The sequence below is a fragment of the Pelodiscus sinensis genome, chromosome 3 (assembly GCF_052426305.1).
Source record: "Pelodiscus sinensis isolate ZL-2025 chromosome 3, ASM5242630v1, whole genome shotgun sequence".
NCBI lineage: Eukaryota > Metazoa > Chordata > Testudines > Trionychidae > Pelodiscus > Pelodiscus sinensis.
Window position 1 is genome coordinate 16,958,067 of NC_143054.1, and position 21,585 is coordinate 16,979,651.

Genomic DNA, 21,585 nt, shown 5'->3' on the forward strand with positions numbered 1-21,585 from the left:
ATTCAGATCCACTAGAAAATAGCAACCATGGAATAGCAACCACGAAGCCATAAGACTGGAGGAAGAGGAAGAAATGCCTTAGATATTCCATTCCATTTCTGACCAGTTTACTAGCAGTTAGCCAGCCATCATCTGGAACCTGTGTGTAGGCTTTGCTGCATCAGTCAGAACATAACTGGAAATTGTTGGCATTGTGTATGCTGTTGACTTAGCAGAATACAAAGTGTTCAAAGAACAGAAAGACAGAAAGATGCTGGAAATAAACATTGCAGTGAACAGTAAAAAAAATGTGACTGTTGGGTGGGGTCTTTCTCTCTGTCTTACAAATTCAGAGGGAGGTAAGTAGTATCTAGATTACTGAATCCTACTGGGACATTTGAAAGGTTATTTTGGTGCTATGACATACTTGACGAAAACAAAATACTTTTCCTAAACATTCCTGCTATATCTGAAGGTCAATTCAGTCAAAGCTATAAATTAATTTTCTAATTGAATTTTATGAGTTCTCCAAATGAAAGTATAAAACTCTAGTGACTCTCCATATAAAACAAAACTTATAGCCAAGTAATAACCCTTAATGCGGAGTCCAAATTCACCTACTGTTATAACAAACTGAGCAGGCAAAACTTCTATAACCTTCTTTAATGACCAAATGTATGGGATATGCATGTTCATTTTAGCACTCAGTGTCAGCATAAAGTACAATCTTTTTCCAATTAAATGGGACACTGATATTTAGAACAAAAAAAAAAAATTATCCAAGATGTGAATGCAGTTGGATTTTTTTCCAGCTGCACAAACAAAACAATTTTACAGACTGCAGATCAGTTTAGTGCTGCAGCAATGGGAACATTTTAAGTTCAGCTCTCTGTCCAAACAAATGAAGGTTTATTGTGTTTCAAATAACATTTAATCTTGTATTTCCTAGTAGAGATCCAAGATAAAAAAAAAGTCCTAAGGCCCATAAACTCACAAAATTGAGTGGGGATGACACTTACCTAGAAATGAAACACAGACTTTACAGAAAGTATGAAACTGGAACTTGCTGGCAGCCTCCAGAAGAGTTTTTGCGTTGGCAGAATCTATGATCAAAGAACCTGTATAAACAAACTCCAGTAGTAATTCCAGGACGTCTGCAGTGAGGTTTGACATGGCCAATTCCAGCTTCTCCCCGCCTCTGCTACTGTCTCGTGGTGACCTGGTAACAGCAGACAATGACATTCTTACAGGACATTATGCCATTCCCCTTTTGATGTTGTTTACCAATTAGCGAGGGCTAGAAAATTGATTCATTAACTTTCTCCATATTTTTTTAAGGAATTGAAGAGTATTGTATTTTAAAATAACTGAACTTAAAGACTTTAACTGGATCTGAAAGAGAAGAGTCTTAAAGCAAGTTTTACAAAAAAATCAGTTTATTGCTACTCTGCATTTTCATGCAAAAAAGGTTGCAAAAAAAAAGAAAGAAAGAAAGAAAGAAAGAAAGAAAGAAAGAAAGAAAGAAAGAAAGAAAGAAAGAAAGAAAGAAAGAAAGAAAGAAAGAGCCAACATTAATGAGAATGAGGACCAGGATTAGCTTTCAAAGGGAAACAATACATTTTAACATTCAGAGTTAACATCTCATCTTTTGTGCATATTATTACATAGTAAAGGAAAAAAACCTTTGAAATTTTAAGAGAAAAGGTCACCTAGTTTTTCAAGAACATATCCCCATCCAGTATACAGAATGATATTTGAAATGTCATGTGCATTTAGGGATCTATTTTCGGACCTTTTCTATCAGTCATAATAATGGTAAGATTTTTTTAAACTGTTTTTTGGGGGGTTTTTTTGCCTTGATTCCCCGATGAATGCTAATGTAACAATCTATATATGGTTTTGTACTAAAATATATTGTTCCCTTTTAAGCACTAAAAAGGAAGCCCATCATGGCATTGCTTTGAAAACTGAATACAAGACGAGATAGACAGACAAAATGGTTAGAGCAAAGAAGGGAAGGGGTAGGGAAACAATAACCAGCTCTGCCACAGGAAGCCAGCAGCCATCCTCTCGGAGTTTCATGACTGTGGCCTACGATTTTTCCTGCATAAAGTGCTAAATAATTTGGGGATCAAAATATCTCCTGCATTTGAAGTGTGCATTAGTGCTTGTGAAACTATGGGACAAAAATAATAGTAATATATTAAAATAAGGGCCCAGTTCCTAATGCATGGTTGGCTGGTGTAGCTGCAACACTAAGGACAGGTAACACCTGAAAGACAAAAATGATAATAAATTTGGTAACGTCAAGGATGGGGGGGAAAATCTGTTAAAGTAAGAAAATAAACTCCTTTAATGGTTAGAGCCATTCAACATCTTCTTACAGAAAGATTAATTTCTCCTAATGACCAGATAATCAAAGTCTGCTCACTCCATCATTGTTACGGTTCTTGTGGAAACCATTGCATGACCAGAACCATGTGCATCATACAGATCACCAAACTCTTCATTACTGTCCATGGGCCAGGGCCAGATTTAAATACAAGCACGAATCACTTCTAGCAACTGCTTAGGAGTCTGTGTGTTCAAGGTTCAAAATGCTATCATAGAATACTAGAACTGGAAGGAACCTTGAGAGGTCATTGAGTCCAGCCCCCTGCACCCATGGCAGGATCAAGCACCGTCTAGATGATCTCTAACAGGTGTCTGTCTAACTTGCTCTTAAAAATCTCCAATGATGATGGAGATTCTACAACCTCCCTAAATTTATTCAGGGCGCTTAAGCACCCTGACAGTTAGGAAGTTTTTTTTAATGTCCAACCTAAACTGCCCTTGCTGCAATTTAAGCCCATTGCTATGTGGAAGCGTATAGTCAGGTATCCTTATTGTTACAGATGGGGAAGTGAGCAGGAGAAGATACGTCTACACCGCATTTTAGATCATGCCTCCTAGAGCAGGTCAACAGATTTGGGCTAACAGGATTCACGCCAGCTGTCTAAAAACAGCAGTATCCACAGCACAACTGTGTAGCTATACCCAAAGAAACTAAATGAGTTGCCCACAATCACACAGGAAGTCTGTGACAGAGCAGGAATTTGAACCCAAGTCTGTGGCTAGTGCCCTAAACGCTGGATCATCATTTTGTGTAGGCATAGTCACCTTGTTACAAAAGCTTATAGTGTCCCAAAATGCAGACATTGTACTGAACCATGGATTTTTTTAACAGATGTACTCAGAACGGTCATGCTCATACTCAAATCCCTCTTGGGTGAGATAGAGAAATAAATATTAGTTGGACCCTCAGAAAGAGTCCAAAATACAGCCTCTCTCTCTCTCTCTCTCTCTCTCTCTCCCTCTCCCTATCCTCTGTACCTAATCTCTAGGCCTGTATAGATAGTGAACCTATCTATTGGAATAGCAAGAGAACCTCTGACACAAATTCCCTCAGATACCTGGTGTCCAAGTGATTCCATGGTGTCCGGTGCCTTGAGGAAACAAGTTCTCTTGTGCTACCATTAATTGCTTCAAGCAACTGTTTGAAATAAGTTCACCAGGCAGGTCTGGTTAATGTTATTCAATGTTTGGGCATCGATGCTCATGTTTTTATTGGAAAGCTGAGCACCGCAACACTTACCTGATTGAGGAGCCTAAATTTCACTTTCAAAAGGGATTTAGGCATTTAGGAGTTGACGGAATTGAGATGCTGAAGAGCCTAAATCCTTTTCAAAAGATATTTAGGCTCCTAAATCAGTTAGGCATTACTGCACCGAACAATCTGGGCCAGAACGCTCACAAATTTAAATGGGATTTAATGGCATTTGGCAAGTAGCAGAATTGAGTCTTTGAACTGTAGGCAGCGCCCTTGCAAACAAATATTTGTCACCGGTATTAACTCTATTTGTGCTGGCAAATGCCGTGGGGGTGAGTGCATGCACCGACATGGTAACAAAGCTCTCCACGTGACTAATCATGCTGTTTCCTACTGTGAATGCAGCAGCGAACAGGAGAAACAGTGGAAAACCAGTAGCATGCCACTGACATCAGAATAAAGAAAATACCAATGTAAGCAACGACTCCAGACTGTCATTCTTTTGAATAATTAAGTTATAATTTCTTCTCCTTTGTAATACACCAAGCAACAAATGGCTGCTGCAATTGATTAAATACCCAAACCAAAGCTAAGGTATTTACTCAATCACAAAAGCCACTTATGGGCAAGTGTACAGAGCAAAAGAGATTATTTCTATTATACAACTAGCCAAAATGGAAACTGAAATTGTGTTGGTTTCTGCCTCTGTGATGCTTTGAAAGTGGTGTGTGGTGGTACTCAGGCTTTTGTGACATACCCAACAGGGGCACAGCTCAGGCACATCACTTACTTGGGATGCACACTGAAAACAGGCCTGGTCTTCCAGCCCAATCAAGTGAAATAAGAAGCCTGCATGGATTGTACCCTGGTGAGGGATTATTGGTGGAAGCAGGACCTAGGGGATCAACAGTGAGTTTTCAAAGGAACAGAGAAAGAGAAATGCGTGTGGAGACAGACTTTTATGACTGGAGACATCACAGAGAGGCTTAAGTATGGTTTGAAACAGGATTCTGGGGTATGAATTGCGGAAATGGTTTTATAATAGAATTTTTCTTAGGTATTTCCTTTCTAACTCTGAAGTATTGTATAATTATATTCTTAAAGTGGTTCCTGCATTTCTTAATTTATATGCAAAAGGATATAAAGGTCCTCTATGCACCAAGCATACTTCGTAACTGTACAAATGTGGGCCCTATTCTTCAAACACATGGTACATCTTAATGTAAGCTCATTTATAGATACAAATATGAATATGTACAGGCACAATGCATTTTGGACATCTGATAGACTATCTCCTTAGCATTTTAGTCTAGCTTGAAGCTAGGTAAAGTATGTTTTTGATTCATGGACACAGTTAAACAAAGCACATTTTGCTATTTGCTCTGTGAACTCTAAAGTTTAAATGGAACAATGTCATTTTATGGACCTTCTAATCATTGCTCATATTATAAAGGTCAAACGTTTCACTTTGTGACAGAAAATCAATAACTCTCCCAACAGCCACTGGGGAAAAAGTTTTGCTTCTAAAAAATAATGTGTAATAAACAATTTTAGTTTTTACTTTATCATTGTTGCAATCTCTGTGAAGAGTTAGTGTAAAAAGGAAGTGATTTAGAACAGGACTTTAAAAAGATTTATATTGGGCTAAGCAGCAGAGCGGTTACATTAGGTATACATTTAAACAAGTAGAGATAGTTTTACAGCTTAACTGTATGTTAGCTGTCAAGGTTTCTTTTCCAGAATTTTAATAATGTAGCTTTCAATGGGGTGACTGGTAGACCTACAAAATCTGAAAACAAAATTTAATGAATAAATATGCAAAACCATGTATTAGTTCTGCACTGATAGTGCAGAGTTAATAAATAAACAAAACAACCTTTTGCCTATATGGGATAATTAGATTTATCTAAATAAAACCAGGATCCATGGGCATGCTCTGACCACTTAGCTTAGCTACAACTTTCAATTTAATACCCTACACTGGAAAGGTCACAGGCACAGGAAGACTTTTAAAGCAAAGGACATCTCAGTTATAAACTGGAATCCAAAGAACAAAGTTATTGGCACTTTCATTGAGTTAATCTATATAGGGAAGCTAACAGAAATGCACACCTGTAAGATAGGATTAATATTTCAAGGGGGAAAAATTCTTTCTTGCAATGTTCAATATTATGCTATGGTTCGGGAAAAATACTTATATATACTTTGAATTCTTGGTTTTAGTTTGTCCTTAAAATACATTTCCTGAGATCCAACACACATAAATAAGCATCAGCACTAGTGTTTCATGCTTAGAAAAAGAGACAACTGAGTTTTCTTCATCATCTCGTGTGTGTGTGTGTATATAATTCATGAGATAACACACTGAGTCAATGTGTGTATGTGTGTGTGTGTGTGTGTGTATAAAACTTCACTGCATCATTTTTATCAAGATGTTCTTTTAACCTAATCTTTCTGTGATGCAGTACAAAAAAATTTATAATGAGATGCTTTGAGTGTCAAAACATTATTTAGACTCCAGCTGAAGTAGCCTTATATACAGCGTTTTTCTGGTATTTCACTTCTTCAATTTGCAGACAAGTATACTGTGTCCTCTACCTGGCTCGCTGCCACACCTTTTTGATTGACAAATAGTCTGATTGTCTCTTACAGTTGGCTACATTCTTATCCAGTTTCACTTCAAATGTGAAAAGCTACTGATGATCAGCCTAGAAACCTGTTTCCCCACTGTTTACAAACTATTGCCACAACAAAAGTTATTAGATCAATCTCACCTACTTAGTCTCTCTAATATCCCAGGACCAACACGGCTACAACAACATTGCATGAAACAAATTTGGAATATTCAAAATGGAGCTGCCTGAAAGGAATGCACATGAACAATATGAAACATTTTATGTAAATGTACATTTCTGACTAGGAACAGTTGGTTCAACTTCTGCCCACGCTGCCTCAGTAGGCTGAATGTGAACAGGGAGACTAATAGACCTTTCAGTGACTTCACTTCACATCTAAAGCAGTACATGGGGCGCAGCCTCAAATCACAGCTTCACCCTACCAAAGTGGACACCGAATAAAAGATGAATGCTCAAAATAAAGACATTTTTGTTATATGCATTTGAACGCCTCTCCCCCCTACTGGCAAGTGGTGGATAGAATCTGCCTTTCTCTGTTTCTATCCAGGGCCCATCAGAATTCAAGAAACAAACAAAATTTAAGCAGCCAACAAAATTAAACGGATTTATGTCAGATAGATTCAGCTATTATGTGAACCTCTGACTTCCCTATTGATGATTATCATGCACATCTTACTCAGCTGGAATTTAATGGCAACAGAATTCACATGCCCCTCTGCTTAAAAGCACATACCTCTATGGCTTGTACTAAGGGATATTTCTTGTTAACATAGTAGGGCTTAAGGCCACAAAGTACATATAAGTAAGCAGTTTTGAGTCTATCCAGAGAGCACTGGAATTCATATATAATTATTTACAACATGTGTTGTTGATGCCTGCACCTGAGAGCCATGATATTACCCACCTGGTGCCACTGGTGTGATTGGAAATTGCATACATAGACCATAGTCTGCGGCCCTTATAATTGCTGTCTTCTATATCCAGCTACCTACTGAACATCTGGCTTCTGCCCCGTCTCTGAGATGTACTGTGACATACTGTTCTTATTGCTTTGGTTTCATAGTGAGGGACATAATTAATATAAGAGCAAATATTTGTGTTCTCATTTCACTAGAGCAAAACATTTGCTACCTACGCCAATGGGATAAAAAAAAATCAGAAATTAAATTTGCCTCATTCCCTGGATACTTTGTTTGAATCTAATGGAAACAGGAAATCCAAGATTAGAATATGAGATGAAGCACTTAAACCAAGAGCAGCTATTTCTTTTTAACTATGTCAGATTGTTTTGACTACTAAAGAGAGAACACTAGACTGGCATTGGCAGCTTCTTATGAGGCTGAAGAGTCTGTTAGTTATGTGCTCATTAAAAACTTCTGTGCAAGTCTACACAATTTAGGCAGAATATCTTGTTTACTGTGGGACATAAGCCTTGAGGTACTGAAACTCTGGGCAAATAAGAACAAAGTACAGCAATGCTGCATCCTAACTGACAACTGTTCGACTTTTCTTCTTCATCATCATCACCATCACCATTATTAAATGGTTCATAGTCACATGTTTGCTTATCTTGGGATAAACAAAAAATAAGCTTACTCACATCTCTAGCTTACCAGAACAGATAGATATTGCATGGAGAGAATGTTTCATGCCTAAGATCTTGATTAACGATTCTGTATAATTAAAGGGTCATCACAAGACATAAATGTACAGATACACAAACGCACGAACACGGATTTACCCTAAGGTACATACAGACATTGTGGTCACACATTATTTAATGAGTTACTAGAGTTTATACAGCTGCAAGATAATCAGTCATTGAAATGATGACAGCAAGGGACATTTGTACAGCAACATCCTTGCAATATGTGTTTCATAAGGCAATAGATGTTCTATTATATAGGATTATTTAAAAATAAATTATACCCTAGCATTGCTTCTTTTTTGGAATTATTTTATCAATATTAAAATATACTAACTTGCAAATTTCTTTCTTCTTTAAGCTATCTCAGACACAAATATTACCTTGAGTCTCAGCGTCTATACGTCCCATGAGGCAAGAAAAATGTGTACTATAATGATGGTACAGTGTGATTAGGTTAGAAAACTAGAAAAATTATAAGATTAAATAAATGACAGTGTTTAAACACAGCCTTGCAAATTCATCATGAACATTTTCCTGATCAGGCGAAAAATTTACTTGTCCAACTTTTACTGTGACATTGATGCACATAATGTCATTACTTGCTCCAGGCGAACAGAATTTGGCAAGGTTGGTTTAGCATACCAGGGGCCAAATGGTCTCATTTTGCAGCTGTTCAATTCCTACTAAAGTCAGTGGAGTTCCACGGGTGTAAACGTGTTTGTGTAACGGACATTTCCTGCTAATTCACCATCCACAATCACACAAATGATAATTTTAGACCAAGACAAATGACAGGATTAACATCAAAAAGCTTTTGTTAACAAGAGACATGGCCAGAACAAAATAAAAACAAACAAAAGAGGCAAATCTCAAATATGCTTTTAAGGCTATTCAAAGATGGAACGTGACCTAATTGCTCTACACAGGCTGCTTCTAAAAGCAAGGCTAAGATCTGTGGAAGGGTGTAATGCTATATTAGCTGAGATCAGAGACTGAAATACAAATCTGCCTCCCTGCTGAGCCTTGAGAAAGAAACAGACAAGCTTCAAGAGGCTGGCTTAAACAAGTGGCAAGAGAATGAGCCAATGGCCCCTGGAAGAGCAACATTTGATGACTCTGGACTATTTTGCTAGGGACTGGGGAGAAAGTGAGTTCCTCTAAGGATCTACTTGTGGAGTAATGAAAAACTGAGCTGCAGTCCTAACAGTCTGGGCACCAACATACTTGCAAAAGCTTCATTTGAACAGGAAACAAAGTGTGTTGAGGATGATGTTGGTTTTGGAATTTTAGAAGAAGGAAGAAGAATTAAAATAAATGTCATTCAGATAACAGTTAATTCTTGAAAACTAAAGATTTCTCTCACCCACTCAAATCTCATCTCTTCTGATTATATTTACTGCACAATAATAAAACAGTTTAGTACACAGTTAACGATAACACATCTGTTTCTCTGGATGTGGTTTACACAAGTATTTATGTTGGCATATGTAAGGCTCCCTTTCAGTGCTGCAGTATAGATGGGGGAAAATTAAATATTTAGTAGTGATTATGATTACATATTTATATTAAGGAAGTACCTCAAATTTCTAATGAAGATTTCAAGGAGTAGACTGAGTTTTGCAAAGTGCCACCTCTTTGTCCCTCAGATATAGGGCCTTATTGTTACATTTTTATAATACAGTTAAGGCTTGTCTATATGGGGAAACTAAGGAAAATTAATCTGAATTAACTAAATGTATGAATTTAAAGTGAATGAGTTAAATTGCATTAGACTCTTTTGTGGATACTTAAATTCAAAATTAAAGTGGCCTTAATTTGATTTAGCTTAATTTTGAGTGTCCCTATAGAGATGAGCCCTTAGAAGAGGCATATGCCACTTTTAAAATAACATTAACTCTTAAAAAAGCAATCATGATTAATTACACCTTTAAACAAAAATAGAGTGCCATTTTAAATATTTTTGTATATTTTCTACATTTTCAAAAATGTTAATTTCAATTACAATACAAATTCAAAGTGTACAGCTTTATATTTTTTATTACAAATATTTGCACTGTAAAAAAACAAAAGAAATGGTATTTTTCAAATTTATCTAACACAAGTACTGTAGTGCAATCTTTTTATCATGAAAGTTGAACTAACAAATTTAGAATTATGTACAAAAATAACTTCATTCAAAAATACAACCATGTAAAATTTTAGAGCCTAAAGTCCACTCAGTCCTACATCTTGGTCAGTCAATAGCTCAGACCCGGGGTGATGTGTGAGTGGCACAAGGGGACATGTACTCTAAACACCGTGGGCAAGAGGTGCAAGATGCCGCCAGCAGCTGGCTGGGCCAGAGTCCCTGGATGTTGGGGGGGGGGGACTAGTGGGAGGGCCTGGCACTGCACTCACCAGTTGCACTGAGGAAACAGAGCAACATGGCCCCTGCTCTCTTTGCTCTCCTGGCATGTCACTCCAATGGGGGAGGGGGCGCAAACTGTCCCCGCACTCATCGGTGGAAGGTGGAGTGAAGCGCCCAGAGAAGCAGAGTGACCTGGAGCTGATGATGACAGAGAGTGTGGGGGGAAGAGATGGGGTAGAGGTGGGGCAAGGGCAGGGAAGAAGAGGGGAAAAGGCAGAGCAATAAGGGGCAGAGAGAGGCAGAGTTTAGGGCAGAGGGGGGGGTTGTCCCAACTATTCCCCAAGATGGGAGATGGTCACATGGCTGGTGTCCCTCCCTCCCATGTTCCATCTCACCAGTCACCTCTGGCTCAGAAAAACAAGTTTGGTTATAATTTGCAGGAGACAGTGCTGTCCGCTTCTTGTTTACAGAAGTGAGAATGGGCATTTGCACGTTACTGTTGCAGCCAGTGTCACAAGATATGTATGTGCCAGATACGCTAAAGATTCATATGTCACTTCATGCGTCAATCACTATTCCAGAGGATGTGCATCCATGCTGATGATGAGTTCTACTCAATAACAAGCGAAAGCAGTGCAGACGGATGCATGTTTATTTTCATCATCTGAGTCATATGCCACCAAAAGAAAGTTGATTTTATTTCATGATTCGGGTTCTTTCTGCATTGGAGTGTTGCTCTTTTAAGACTTCTAAAAGCATGTTCCACACCTCCTCCCTCTCAGATTTCGGACTAGGCTTCAGATTCTTAAACCTTAGGTCAAGTGCTGCAGCTATTTTTAGAAATCTGACATTGGTACCTTCTTTGTGTTTTGTCAAATCTGCAGTGAATTTGTTCTTAAATGAATGACGTGCTGCATCATCATCCGAGATTGGTATAACATGAAATATATGGTAAAATGTGAATGAAACAGCAGAAGACATACAATTGTTTCCCAAGGGAAGACATTAATTTTTTAACAAGTGTCATCAGCATGGAAGCATGCCCTCTGGAATGGTGGCCAAAGCACGAAGGGATATATGAATGTTTAGCATATTTAGCACGTAAATACTTTTCTGGCTACAAAAGTGCCATGCCAATGTCTGTTCTCATTTTCTGGTAACTCTCTAAGTAAGAAGTGGCAGCATTATGTCCCGTAAATGTAAACAAATTTGCTTGTCTTAGAGATTGGCTGAACAAGAAGTAGGACTGAGTGGACTTGTAAGTGCTAAAGTTTTACATTGTTTTGTTTTTGAGTGCAGTTATGGAACAAAACCTCTACATTTGTAAGTTATAGTTTTACAATAAAGAGGTTGCTCTATAGTTCTTGTATAAGGTGAATAGAACAATATTTTTTTATCATGTTTACAGTGCAAATATTTATAATAAAAATAATACTACAAAGTGAGCATTATACACTTTATATTCATGCTGTAACAGCCCTAAAATATATACAAGTAACATATAATAGGTAGTATGGTTTTCACATATTTCCTACTATTGGCACTGGGTAGTTGTTACCTACAACAAACCTTCAGGAATGGCTCTGCACATTTTATCCATCAGCATTTAGTGCAACAGGAACAACTGATCTGCCAAAAGTAGATGATATCTTACCATATATTTTAGAAATGTGCATCTGTTTGTGCCTCTGTGAGTCTGTTTAGTCAAGAATTTCTACAAAATGGAAAGAGCTAGGACCACTAAATTTGGAATGCAGCTTCCACTTATCAGAACAATTGGAAATGCCTGGAATTCAATTGTTTCTCATAAAATGAAAAGGGAGGGATCTGGTAGGAGGAACAGTTATAATACAGAATAGCCACAGGGGGAAGCAAGGGGTCAGAGATGGGGACTATAACTCCATTGGACCAGGAGAGGCAGGGGTGGAAAAAGGGACAACTATCTACTATATGCTTCACAGAGTTTGTCTATCTCTTTGTCTGTGTCTGTCTCTCTATCCCCCAGCTGGCGGTGCTTGCTGCAATTGCAGTGACCATGGACAGGCATTTCTCACCTGACCCCAAGATGCTGTGGTGAGAGAGGGATGGGATTGTCCTCTCTCTCCACTGGACCCCTCATCTCCATAACCACCCCACAACACTGATTTAAATGAAGAAAACCAAACCTTTTTTGAGTTAATGGCCCAAGCACAACGCTGGGTAAATATTCTGGTCATTAAGATAAATTCAGTATCCTAATCCAGCAATAGCCAATACCTGATGTTTTAAAGAAAGTCCAAATACATAAATAAATCCCACCTCAAAATGCACTTGTGCAGTGTTATAAAGGTGAGACAGGAAGGGTCAGAATCATCTGTGACCACCTACTGCTAGCATCCTGCACCGTCATATTTGATTATTTTCATTGTAGGGCAAGACACGCTATGTTGGATCCATTTAGTTTTAACTGGCTTTTATTACATAGCTCTATCCCTTTGCCCCTAAACTGCAAGTCCACAACACAGTCAAGCTCAGGCTGGTCCCTGAGATATAAGTAAATATACTAGGTCACACGAATCAGTGTCTTGACGAGCGGTTGCATGACAGCAGCGTGGCTTGCAGATAAGTCGAGCCAGAGTGAGGGCAAGGGAATGATTAGTCTGTCATCTCTTGGATAAGATTTGCAGGATTTGTAGTTCTGTCTAGAAATTACGTGAGCGAGAAGCCCATGCCTACTATAACTACAGCAGCTGTCGAAGAGAGAGAGGAGGATGAGGTTAAGTGATTCTTCATGGTGCTTCTGCAAAACGGAATTGTCCTGAGGCAGATGCTTAATTTCTGTGCTCTAGCCTGTGCTTCAAGAAGGACCTGCCCTGTGCTCACTTGCCAAGTTTTGTCCTTCAAAGAGAGTGAATGTATCTGCCTGTCAATGCAGAGCAAGCATTAGGTGCCAGCCTGTCACCCACCTATCCATGCCTGCATTCGGTTGGCTGAATACACTAAAGCTTCTGCTCTGGACACTGTCAGCTCCGTGGCCCTAGCGGCCAGCTGTGACAGTAGGGTATGACTGTTGCTGCTGCTTAACAAAAAAGCAAGCAGTAGGAGAACAGCAATGACAGAATGAGTGCCATCTGGAGCATAACTCTACTTCCCATGCCAGTAATTTCAAGACGAACACACTGTAGTTATGAGTTACTTGTTTGAGAGGAAAGGCACTGATACTTGCACCTCCGCAGCAAAGGAACAGTACACTTTGTACTTTCCACTAAACCATCCCTTTTCATAGGCCCCTTAAATGATTTAACAGAAGTGGCTGGTGATTTCCCTCATTGTCCATTACATCTCGGATTGCACCTGAAAAGCTTATCTGATTTCAAAGACCTTCTCTTTAAAACAAATCAAAACAAAACAAAACAATTGCAAGGATTTACCTTCCCAAACATTTTCTCCTAACAGGGAAACATATGCAGATATGGTCTCGACTTCTCAACTGGAGTTAAAAACAAAAGTTCCTGATAAGAAGCAAAACAGGAAGGGGATGCTAAGAATGAACTTTTCTTTCATCTGCTATTTCTCATTTTTGGCTTCTCACAACGTAAACACCAACCTGGCAGTCTGTTTTTCAGACACCTGAATGCTTTTGCAGTTTTGTCAGACTATTCCAGATGGAGAGAAGCAGATTTCTGTGTCATATGTCCAGATTTTGCCTTCTTTTAGTGGTATGAATTCAGAGTAACTTCCATGACTACAGTGAAGTCACATTGGATTTACAAGGGTGCAAGGAAAAGCAGAATTTGGGCCCTAAAATAAAAAATTCTCTATTTCTCCAGCCTTAGCAGCCAGAACCTGCTACATCATTTTAGAAAAACAAAACAACAGAGAAAAAAAGCAGGTATCCTGGAAAAACAATCTGCTCCTGAACTAAACTGATTTTGCTCCTTTTGAAAAGAAAGAGGACCAGAATGTTGCCAGATTACGTTCCATCAAAATTCTTGGCTTTGTGATCTAATCTCCTGCTGTGTGTACTTTAGGCTGTATGCTACTGGAATTAACCAGCCCTCAGGGCGACAAAGTTAAGAGCATCATTAAAAGCAAATGCTAACACTTAAAAGGTACAGAATACTATTTGAACTTCACTGAACTACTGTCTCACAAAGAAATGCAACTCTGATGTTTGCTTATAAGAGCCAGTATTTGGGCCAAGAAGGGATTTTAAGCCAAGAACTTTCTATCAATACAATTTGATAAGAATTTCAGCGCCTGGAGTTTAGAAAAAAAAAATAAAGCTAATAAGACAGTTCCATTGAAGTTCACTTTGCCCTAGAAATATCAGACATTCCATTTATATGGCAGCCGTGTTTGTCTACTTCAGATGCAGTTTGAAAACATTATACCTCATCATGGGATTTTCCATCCCTTTCTTCCAGAACACACACACACTCAAAACGAGCAACACACACACACACACACACACACACATGCACGCACACACTCTCAAAACAAGCAACACACACACACACACTCAAAATGATCAATTCTAGCTAAAAATGCAGCTGCTAAATCTGATTATGGAATGCCAACAACCATATCACAGTTGGGAGGGGAGGGATGCTTGGGCATGAGGTTTTGGTTTGGTGTTTTATTGAAACGGAATCCAGTGCAAAAATTAATATTTGGATTTTGAAATCTCTATCCCCCCCAGGCCATATTTGAGTGATGGTTCAAAGTCTGAAGGAGGATTGTTTGCATTTTGGCCCATCTCTAGCCATCAAGAGATGACCACAGAAGTATCTGACATATACAAACATGCAGCATATACATACATGGGTTGGGCCAGATTCACAAAACTCAAATTCAGATTAAGGTCTGGATTTAAACCCCAATTCCAAAATTCAGCCTGTCTTATCTGTTGGGGCCAAGTCCAATGCACATCTACAAGATATGTGGATATTATTTTGGTTACAGGGGCTCTTCCTGTTTCTTTGCCTGTCACCCATGTTTAACATTCATTCCCACTCAAGGTAACCTACTGTAGTAACCGCCTGATGGCCATGATCTGAAGAGGACCTTGAGTAATATAGCCAGAGGACTCCCTCCAACAAAGCCTTAACATGCTGCCTATGGAGTAGGGCCTGCTCCATGACCAAGTGATAAGATCTGGTAATGCCGTGTTTCTCAAACTGTGGGTCCCGACCCCCCGGGGGGTCGTGAGCAACTTAGAGGGAGGTCGTGGTATCACAAAGTTTGAGAACCCCTGTGATAATGGAATCCATCGCTCTTGCTAGGAACATTCTAAACAGTAACCAAGAAAAAAATCCTTGCAAATCTAGCATAGAGAGTAGTCAGGCTGTTCCAAGAGTTCGATGTTTAAGAAAGCTGCAAAGTAAAGGGACGTTCTCAAGAATGTGAGCAACATAATGAGAGCTGCCAGCTGTGCTTTGGTTTGAGGGTACATACATCTCATCTCTCTCTTCTGCTTTGCTTCTGGGAGCATTGAGGGAACAAGAAACCTGGTGCAGAGTTAGGGCACATTGCATTTTACTGCTTGCTTTCAGGAATGAAGCATATAGGTATGGCAGCAGGATGGGGGCAAGAATGCCAGACAGTGAAGAAGCTTACTTCATTGGCTTGTTATCGTTGGGTTGTTCAGGTTAGGGGTCCTTTCTGATTTTAAAAAAAATACTGAGTGAAAGCATCCTTTGGGCTTGGTCTAGGGATGTTAAATATTGGTTAATTGAATAGTCGAGTAACCGCATGAAATTTTATCGGTTAGTCAACTATTCTATAGTCCCCGGGGGAGGGGCCCACAGCCACTGTATTAGAGGCAGCAGCGCAGGGTGCCAGGCAGGAGCTGGTTCATGAGGGGAGCCAGTTTAAAAACCAGTTCCCCATGCGGACCAGCTGCCTGTCGCCTTGTGCTACTGCTTCTAAGAAAGAGGCAGCAGTGTGGGGTGGCAGCAGCCCCTTTCTAGTGTTCTGAGCAAGTCAGAACTGAGCTGGGCTGCCTGCCTGCCCGGCTCTTAATATACTTGAAATGCAGAGCTAAAACTGGGGTAGGTCCCAGACCCAGTGTGAGCCAGGACTGAGCCGGGTTGCCTGCTCCTAATACACTTTAAATGCAGATCCTTAGCAGGGGTAGGTCCCGGACCTGTTGCAAGCGTGGACTGAGCCACGCTGCTGGCAGGCCTGCTAAAAAATGTACTGGCAGGAAAAGGGGCAGAGAATAAGAGGGGGAGAGGGAAATGTATGTAGTCTATAGCATTAACCTATAAACTTTTGCTTATCTGTTAATTGACGATACTATTACATCCCTAGCTTGGTCTGGTGCATTCTGGCTTTGGTCCAACAAACCATATAAGCATATGTTATACATTGTCCTTGGGACTAATCAAGTATTTAGGTGCTTTGCTGGAGTGGGGCTGGAGGACTCAGCACCTTGCAGGATCAAGCAATTTTAAAGAACCAATAGGATCCAGAGAACAACATGGTTTTATTAGAAAATATCAATATTTATTAATTTAATAAAATAAAATTAATGTTGGTTTTCAAATAGATACAGTTTGGGGTCAGTCAAATCTGACTGTGTCTTTTTCATTACAATGGAGAACACCGAGGCTGAGTGCTGGATTTACCCTTTAAAGACATTGTTGTCATCTTGTTCCCACTCAAGTCAGGGGCCAAACTCTCTTTGACTTCAGCTGGAGTGGAATCAGATCTTGTATCTATTATACCACTGAACTGAAAATGTCTTTTATATCAATATTTAAGAAATACAAAGATGTTTACTTATTCTTCAGCCACTTAATGCAGCTGTCCCTATTTTTATTCCTTATTAAGCTTTAAGTTCATCTTTTCTCAAAGAAGTTGTTAGCAGCATGTGACCATTATCAAGAAAACCTTGTAAACATGCAATATTTATAACTAGGGTGACCGGATTTCCTTATGCTGAATACAGGACACCTGGTAAAATTTCTCATATTAAAGCAAGTTCAGTGGCAATCAATCAGAACTATTCAGTAAAAATGTTCAAATTTAACATCAAGTTGACTGAGCCCCTGCTAAAAAGAAATACTGCATAGTTGAATTCCCTTTATTTACATGCTTTATCTTTAAGGCTTTAGAGTTCGCACAGGGAGAGGTGACACACACAAACTCCCGTGCATCCTTTTAACACAGGAGGGGTGACCAACCGCTCCTCTCCCTTCCCCAGAGCCATTCACTCTCTAACCCTAGCTGAGCCCCTGGGATGTACTCAACTATCCTGGTATCTGGAGCCACGCCTTCTGGAGGCAACCTGTGGTGTATGTGTGTTGGGGGGGGAGGTGGGGCCGGAAGAGAGAGGGAGAGAGGGCTATAAGGGGTTACATGCCATCCCGGATGTCTGCCACGGTTCATACCAGAACTGTACAGGAGGGAAAGGACAGGAGCTGCTTCCAGCCACAGGAGAAGATCTGGGGAGGAAGGGACAACCTGGCCCATGTGTTTGCAGAGCTCACTTCTTCCCTATTCCTCTTCCCAGTTCCCTGTGGCTGGAAGTGGTTTGTCCCTTGTTGCCCACACAATGCCAAAAGGCAGCTAACACCTCCAGCATGCTGCTGACATAGCCCAATCACCTTCTGTCCCACAGCTACAGCATGTGCAGGAAGGGGGTAAGCCCTAAAGCTGCATTGGGTATCAGGGTACTGGGAATCTGATTGCAGGACATCAGCAAACCTGGCAAGAGATGTCTCACCATGGGAGGGTGGCTAGAGGAATGGAGCGGCTCCCCCTCATTGGGGACAAGACTCAGGGTAGGGTGGCAGGGAAAAGGCTGCTAAGCCCCTGGCCCCTCTCCACTCCAGAGCTTAGCTAAAGGATGGAGAGTCTTTCCTGTGCCAGCACTGTGCAGGGCTTTCCTGGGGCACAAGCCCAGCCAGAAGCAGTGGAAAGGAAGGGTTGGTTCCCGTCTCAGTACTGGGAGCGGGATGTGCCCCTCCAGGGGAGATATATAGAAGAGAGGTGGGGCTCAGAGCAGCGAGCAAAGGGGCAAAGCAGAAAGAGGACAGTGAGAGGAGGTGCACGGAAAGGGTCAAGGGGTGCACGGCAGAGGTGGCACATAATGAGCTGCTGCCTGGTGCCTGCCCACACTCACCAGTTCAAGACATGAAGCCAATGCTGGCTGGAAACAGGATGGGAGGTGGGGCCCTGCTGGACAAGAGCCAGCATACTGTGGGGGCTGTGCGGATAGACCAGCAGGGGGAGCCGCTGGCCCTGTGCATGACACCTTGGCCTTGCTACCAATCTTGCACACCCATTGCCATTGTCAGTCACTTGACTTTCCCACTCACTGCTGGAGAGCGGGGGCCAGTGTTCTCTGCAAGGTGTGCACATGTGCTATCACTCAGGAGAGATTTAAATACTGCCCAGCTGATTAGCAGAGCGCTTACAGCTAGGCTGATTGTTTCTATGGGTGCGCATACTTGCACATTTCTGGGTGCACATAAAAATTATTCCGCACATGGATGGAAAAAATCCGCACATGGATGGAAAAGATTAGAAGGAATGTTGGCGGGGGCTGGTGAGCAGGTATTTGGACTGCAGCAGGACCTGCCAGTATAGATGGGGAAGGGGGTGAGAGAATATATGGGACAAGTGCCCATTTTTTAAACCAAGTGGGGATACCTCTGGGAGGGCCTAAATATGGGACTGTCCCTTTAAAAACAGAATGTCTGATCTCCCTATTTATAAATAGACTGTCATTGTGAAGTATAATGATTTTATATTACTACGGGCATGTTCTCAAAAGGTGCTGATAGCCTCTTGCAAGTTAAGTATCCTCAACTCTCATTAACTTCTATGGGGTCACTCGAATGATTGCGCTTTCCGGCATAGTCCCCTGAAAGGCGAGTCTTCAAAATGGGCACTCAGAGACCCAGGTTTAAAGGTTTCAGAAACACCATAGAACAAATCTACATACTCAACAGGCACACATTTATTTTTCCTATTTCCCCCATCAGACAAGGCTGAAAACTCAACCTGGCATCAAGCTGGGTTTCTCCCTATTTGAATGTCAGCATTAGTAATAAAAGTGTTGCTGTCTTCGATACACCTGTGCAGGCTCACAAGCATTCTTTAAGGTTACATGAGTGAGACTGAGGCCATACACTGAAAGTAGTGGGACTCAACCCGTCTTATTGATGTCAGAATTTGACCTGAGGACTCTTTAGCATTGCTGCTGATATAGGAGAAGAAAAAGAACACAAGCTGATTTTCCAGTTCCCAGTTGAGTTTTCAGAGCCTGCAATTCAGGGGAAATAAGCCTCCACCTTTTTCTGCAGGAAAAGAGTGAGTCTGATGTGAATCAGAGAGAAACATTAAGTGTGGAACTGCAGGATTCCACTTGTTCAGAGTCACTTTTCAGAGGAGAACTGCATTTAAGACTTTTTTTTTAAATGATTACTCTGTTAAATCAGCATTCAGTCGATGGCTCATCTCCATTCAGCAACTAAATTACAATCCTCCCCAGATTCGCTATAGAAAAAGATGGTGCCTGATGACTTTTGTAGATGAATAAACGTCTTAAACAGTTAAATCAAAATGACACTCCTTGGTCAGTCAATTACCGGGTTTCTATAAATGGTGTCTAAGATTTCCTTTCCCTATAGACTGCATACCTTAACTCTGAGAGAGGCATATATTGTAACCTTAACCAGCAAGTGATAATGAGCAGGCAGGAGGAAAAAAGGACAGAAAAGAAGTCTATCATAGCTAGAGCTAGCAATCATTAGATTTACAGAAGAAAAATAACATGCTATCAGGCCAACATACTTTTATGAATAATTGATAAGACAGTCAAGTACAATTATATCATAGAAATGTAAAATATATGCACAATTAGAAAAACAGCTTTGTGCAAAAGGACATAATACATTGAAAAGGAGATACAGCCAATATGCCATCCTGAAATAAAATACAGTCACTATTGTGTTAGTTGGCAAAATTTAAATACAGAATTTGAAAGCAAGCAAAATGTTCTTTAATTCCATTTTTTAGCACAGTCCAGGCTCAGTCTGCTTAGGAAAATACTGCAAGGCAAAATCAGCAGCTGCATTAATTTGCTGATGATTGAGAGAAAAATGAAAGTTATCCTGGTGGTGGGCTTTTTTTTTTGTGCCTCCCTGCTTGCTACTCTAACTTACTAATAATATGAAAGTACCAATTTATTCCTATCGAGTATATGAAGCATACAAATTGAAAAATCAATGTAATGTAAAAAAAAGATTATCATGCACTGTTTAGAATCAATCAGCTAGAAACAGAGGGGGGGAAATGCAAAGGCAGAGGAGACATGAGGTTTAGAAATGTACATATTACATCTATTCTAAGCTAAAGCAGTGTTTGTTTAAGGAACTATCCTCGTGGTCTAACATGCAGACTGAGTTATATTTTTATCTCTAACATTGTCTTTCCAATTTTTCCTATGACAATTTCTCAATTGACTTTTTGCTTTTAAAAAAGGCCCCAAATAATATATGTAGAAATATCAACCTCCCCTTTCCTCTAAGTGCCACATACGGCATATATAACAAAAATTTCAGGGCTGAAGGAGTTAATATAGTATAATACTTTGTTGGTATGAAGTTTCAGCATAATTCACAGGAAAGCTTATGGCTTACTGTAGCCTGAAGGATAAAGTTTTGTACTATGTAATGGAATCCCTTTAAATATTGATAGCAATAGTTCTATCATGTGATCTGGATCACTACTAATAGTTTTGTTTCAAACTTAGAATTCTTTACTGGTGAAACAACCTCTTCAGCCAAAATAGGCCATTACTGATCAGAAATAATTACATTGTACCAGTCAGATGTGTAACAAATGGATCTGAGTCTTAGTTTGAAAATACATTCAAAGGAGGTGGAAAGAATGGCTACTGGCTCTGTGACAGGAGATTCAATCTTCATAAACCTGCAAGAGAGGGGAAGAAAAAAGCGACACAAATGCGCCCTACAAAAGAACAGACCAGATCACAGCTGGAAGGAAGGCAAACCTTTTAATCAGGTCCTTGAAATACAAGCTGCAGGAAGCTAGAACATTTTGGTGGACTTCAAACTCTTTGCCTTCAACAATAATTTTCAGGTCTGTAAACTCTTTCGCTCTGCGTTGCTGGTTCAACTCCTTCAACATTTCTGCAGAACAGAGAAGACAGACAGTGCCAGGGTTCCCATTAAGAGTTTTTATTTATTTTTTTTCTTGTAAAGAAGTAGAGAAATAGGAAATACTTGATATTGTTTGTTGGTAAGACTGGCTCAACACTGACAGTCAAAGAAATAATAAACAAAATGGGGTATTAAAAAATAAGCAGGAACCAGTAGGTCTAAATAATTAAAAATAATCCTAAATTTTGGAAGGGTTAAAAACAAAAATT

The 21,585-nt window shown here is 40.0% G+C and overlaps 1 protein-coding gene across 3 annotated transcripts in view; it reads right to left on the bottom strand.

Moving 5' to 3' along the window:
• The window catches only part of KLHL29 (kelch like family member 29), a 581,254-nt gene that overhangs the window by 78,982 nt on the left and 480,687 nt on the right, over nt 1-21,585 (bottom strand). For all 3 annotated transcript variants that reach the window (XM_089777034.1, XM_075923421.2, XM_075923423.2), the window contains 2 exons: nt 21,208-21,346; nt 999-1,198 (listed from right to left, as the gene is read on the bottom strand). In XM_089777034.1, coding sequence (XP_089633160.1) covers nt 999-1,198; nt 21,208-21,346 — 339 coding nt within the window. The remainder of the gene's footprint in view (nt 1-998; nt 1,199-21,207; nt 21,347-21,585) is intronic.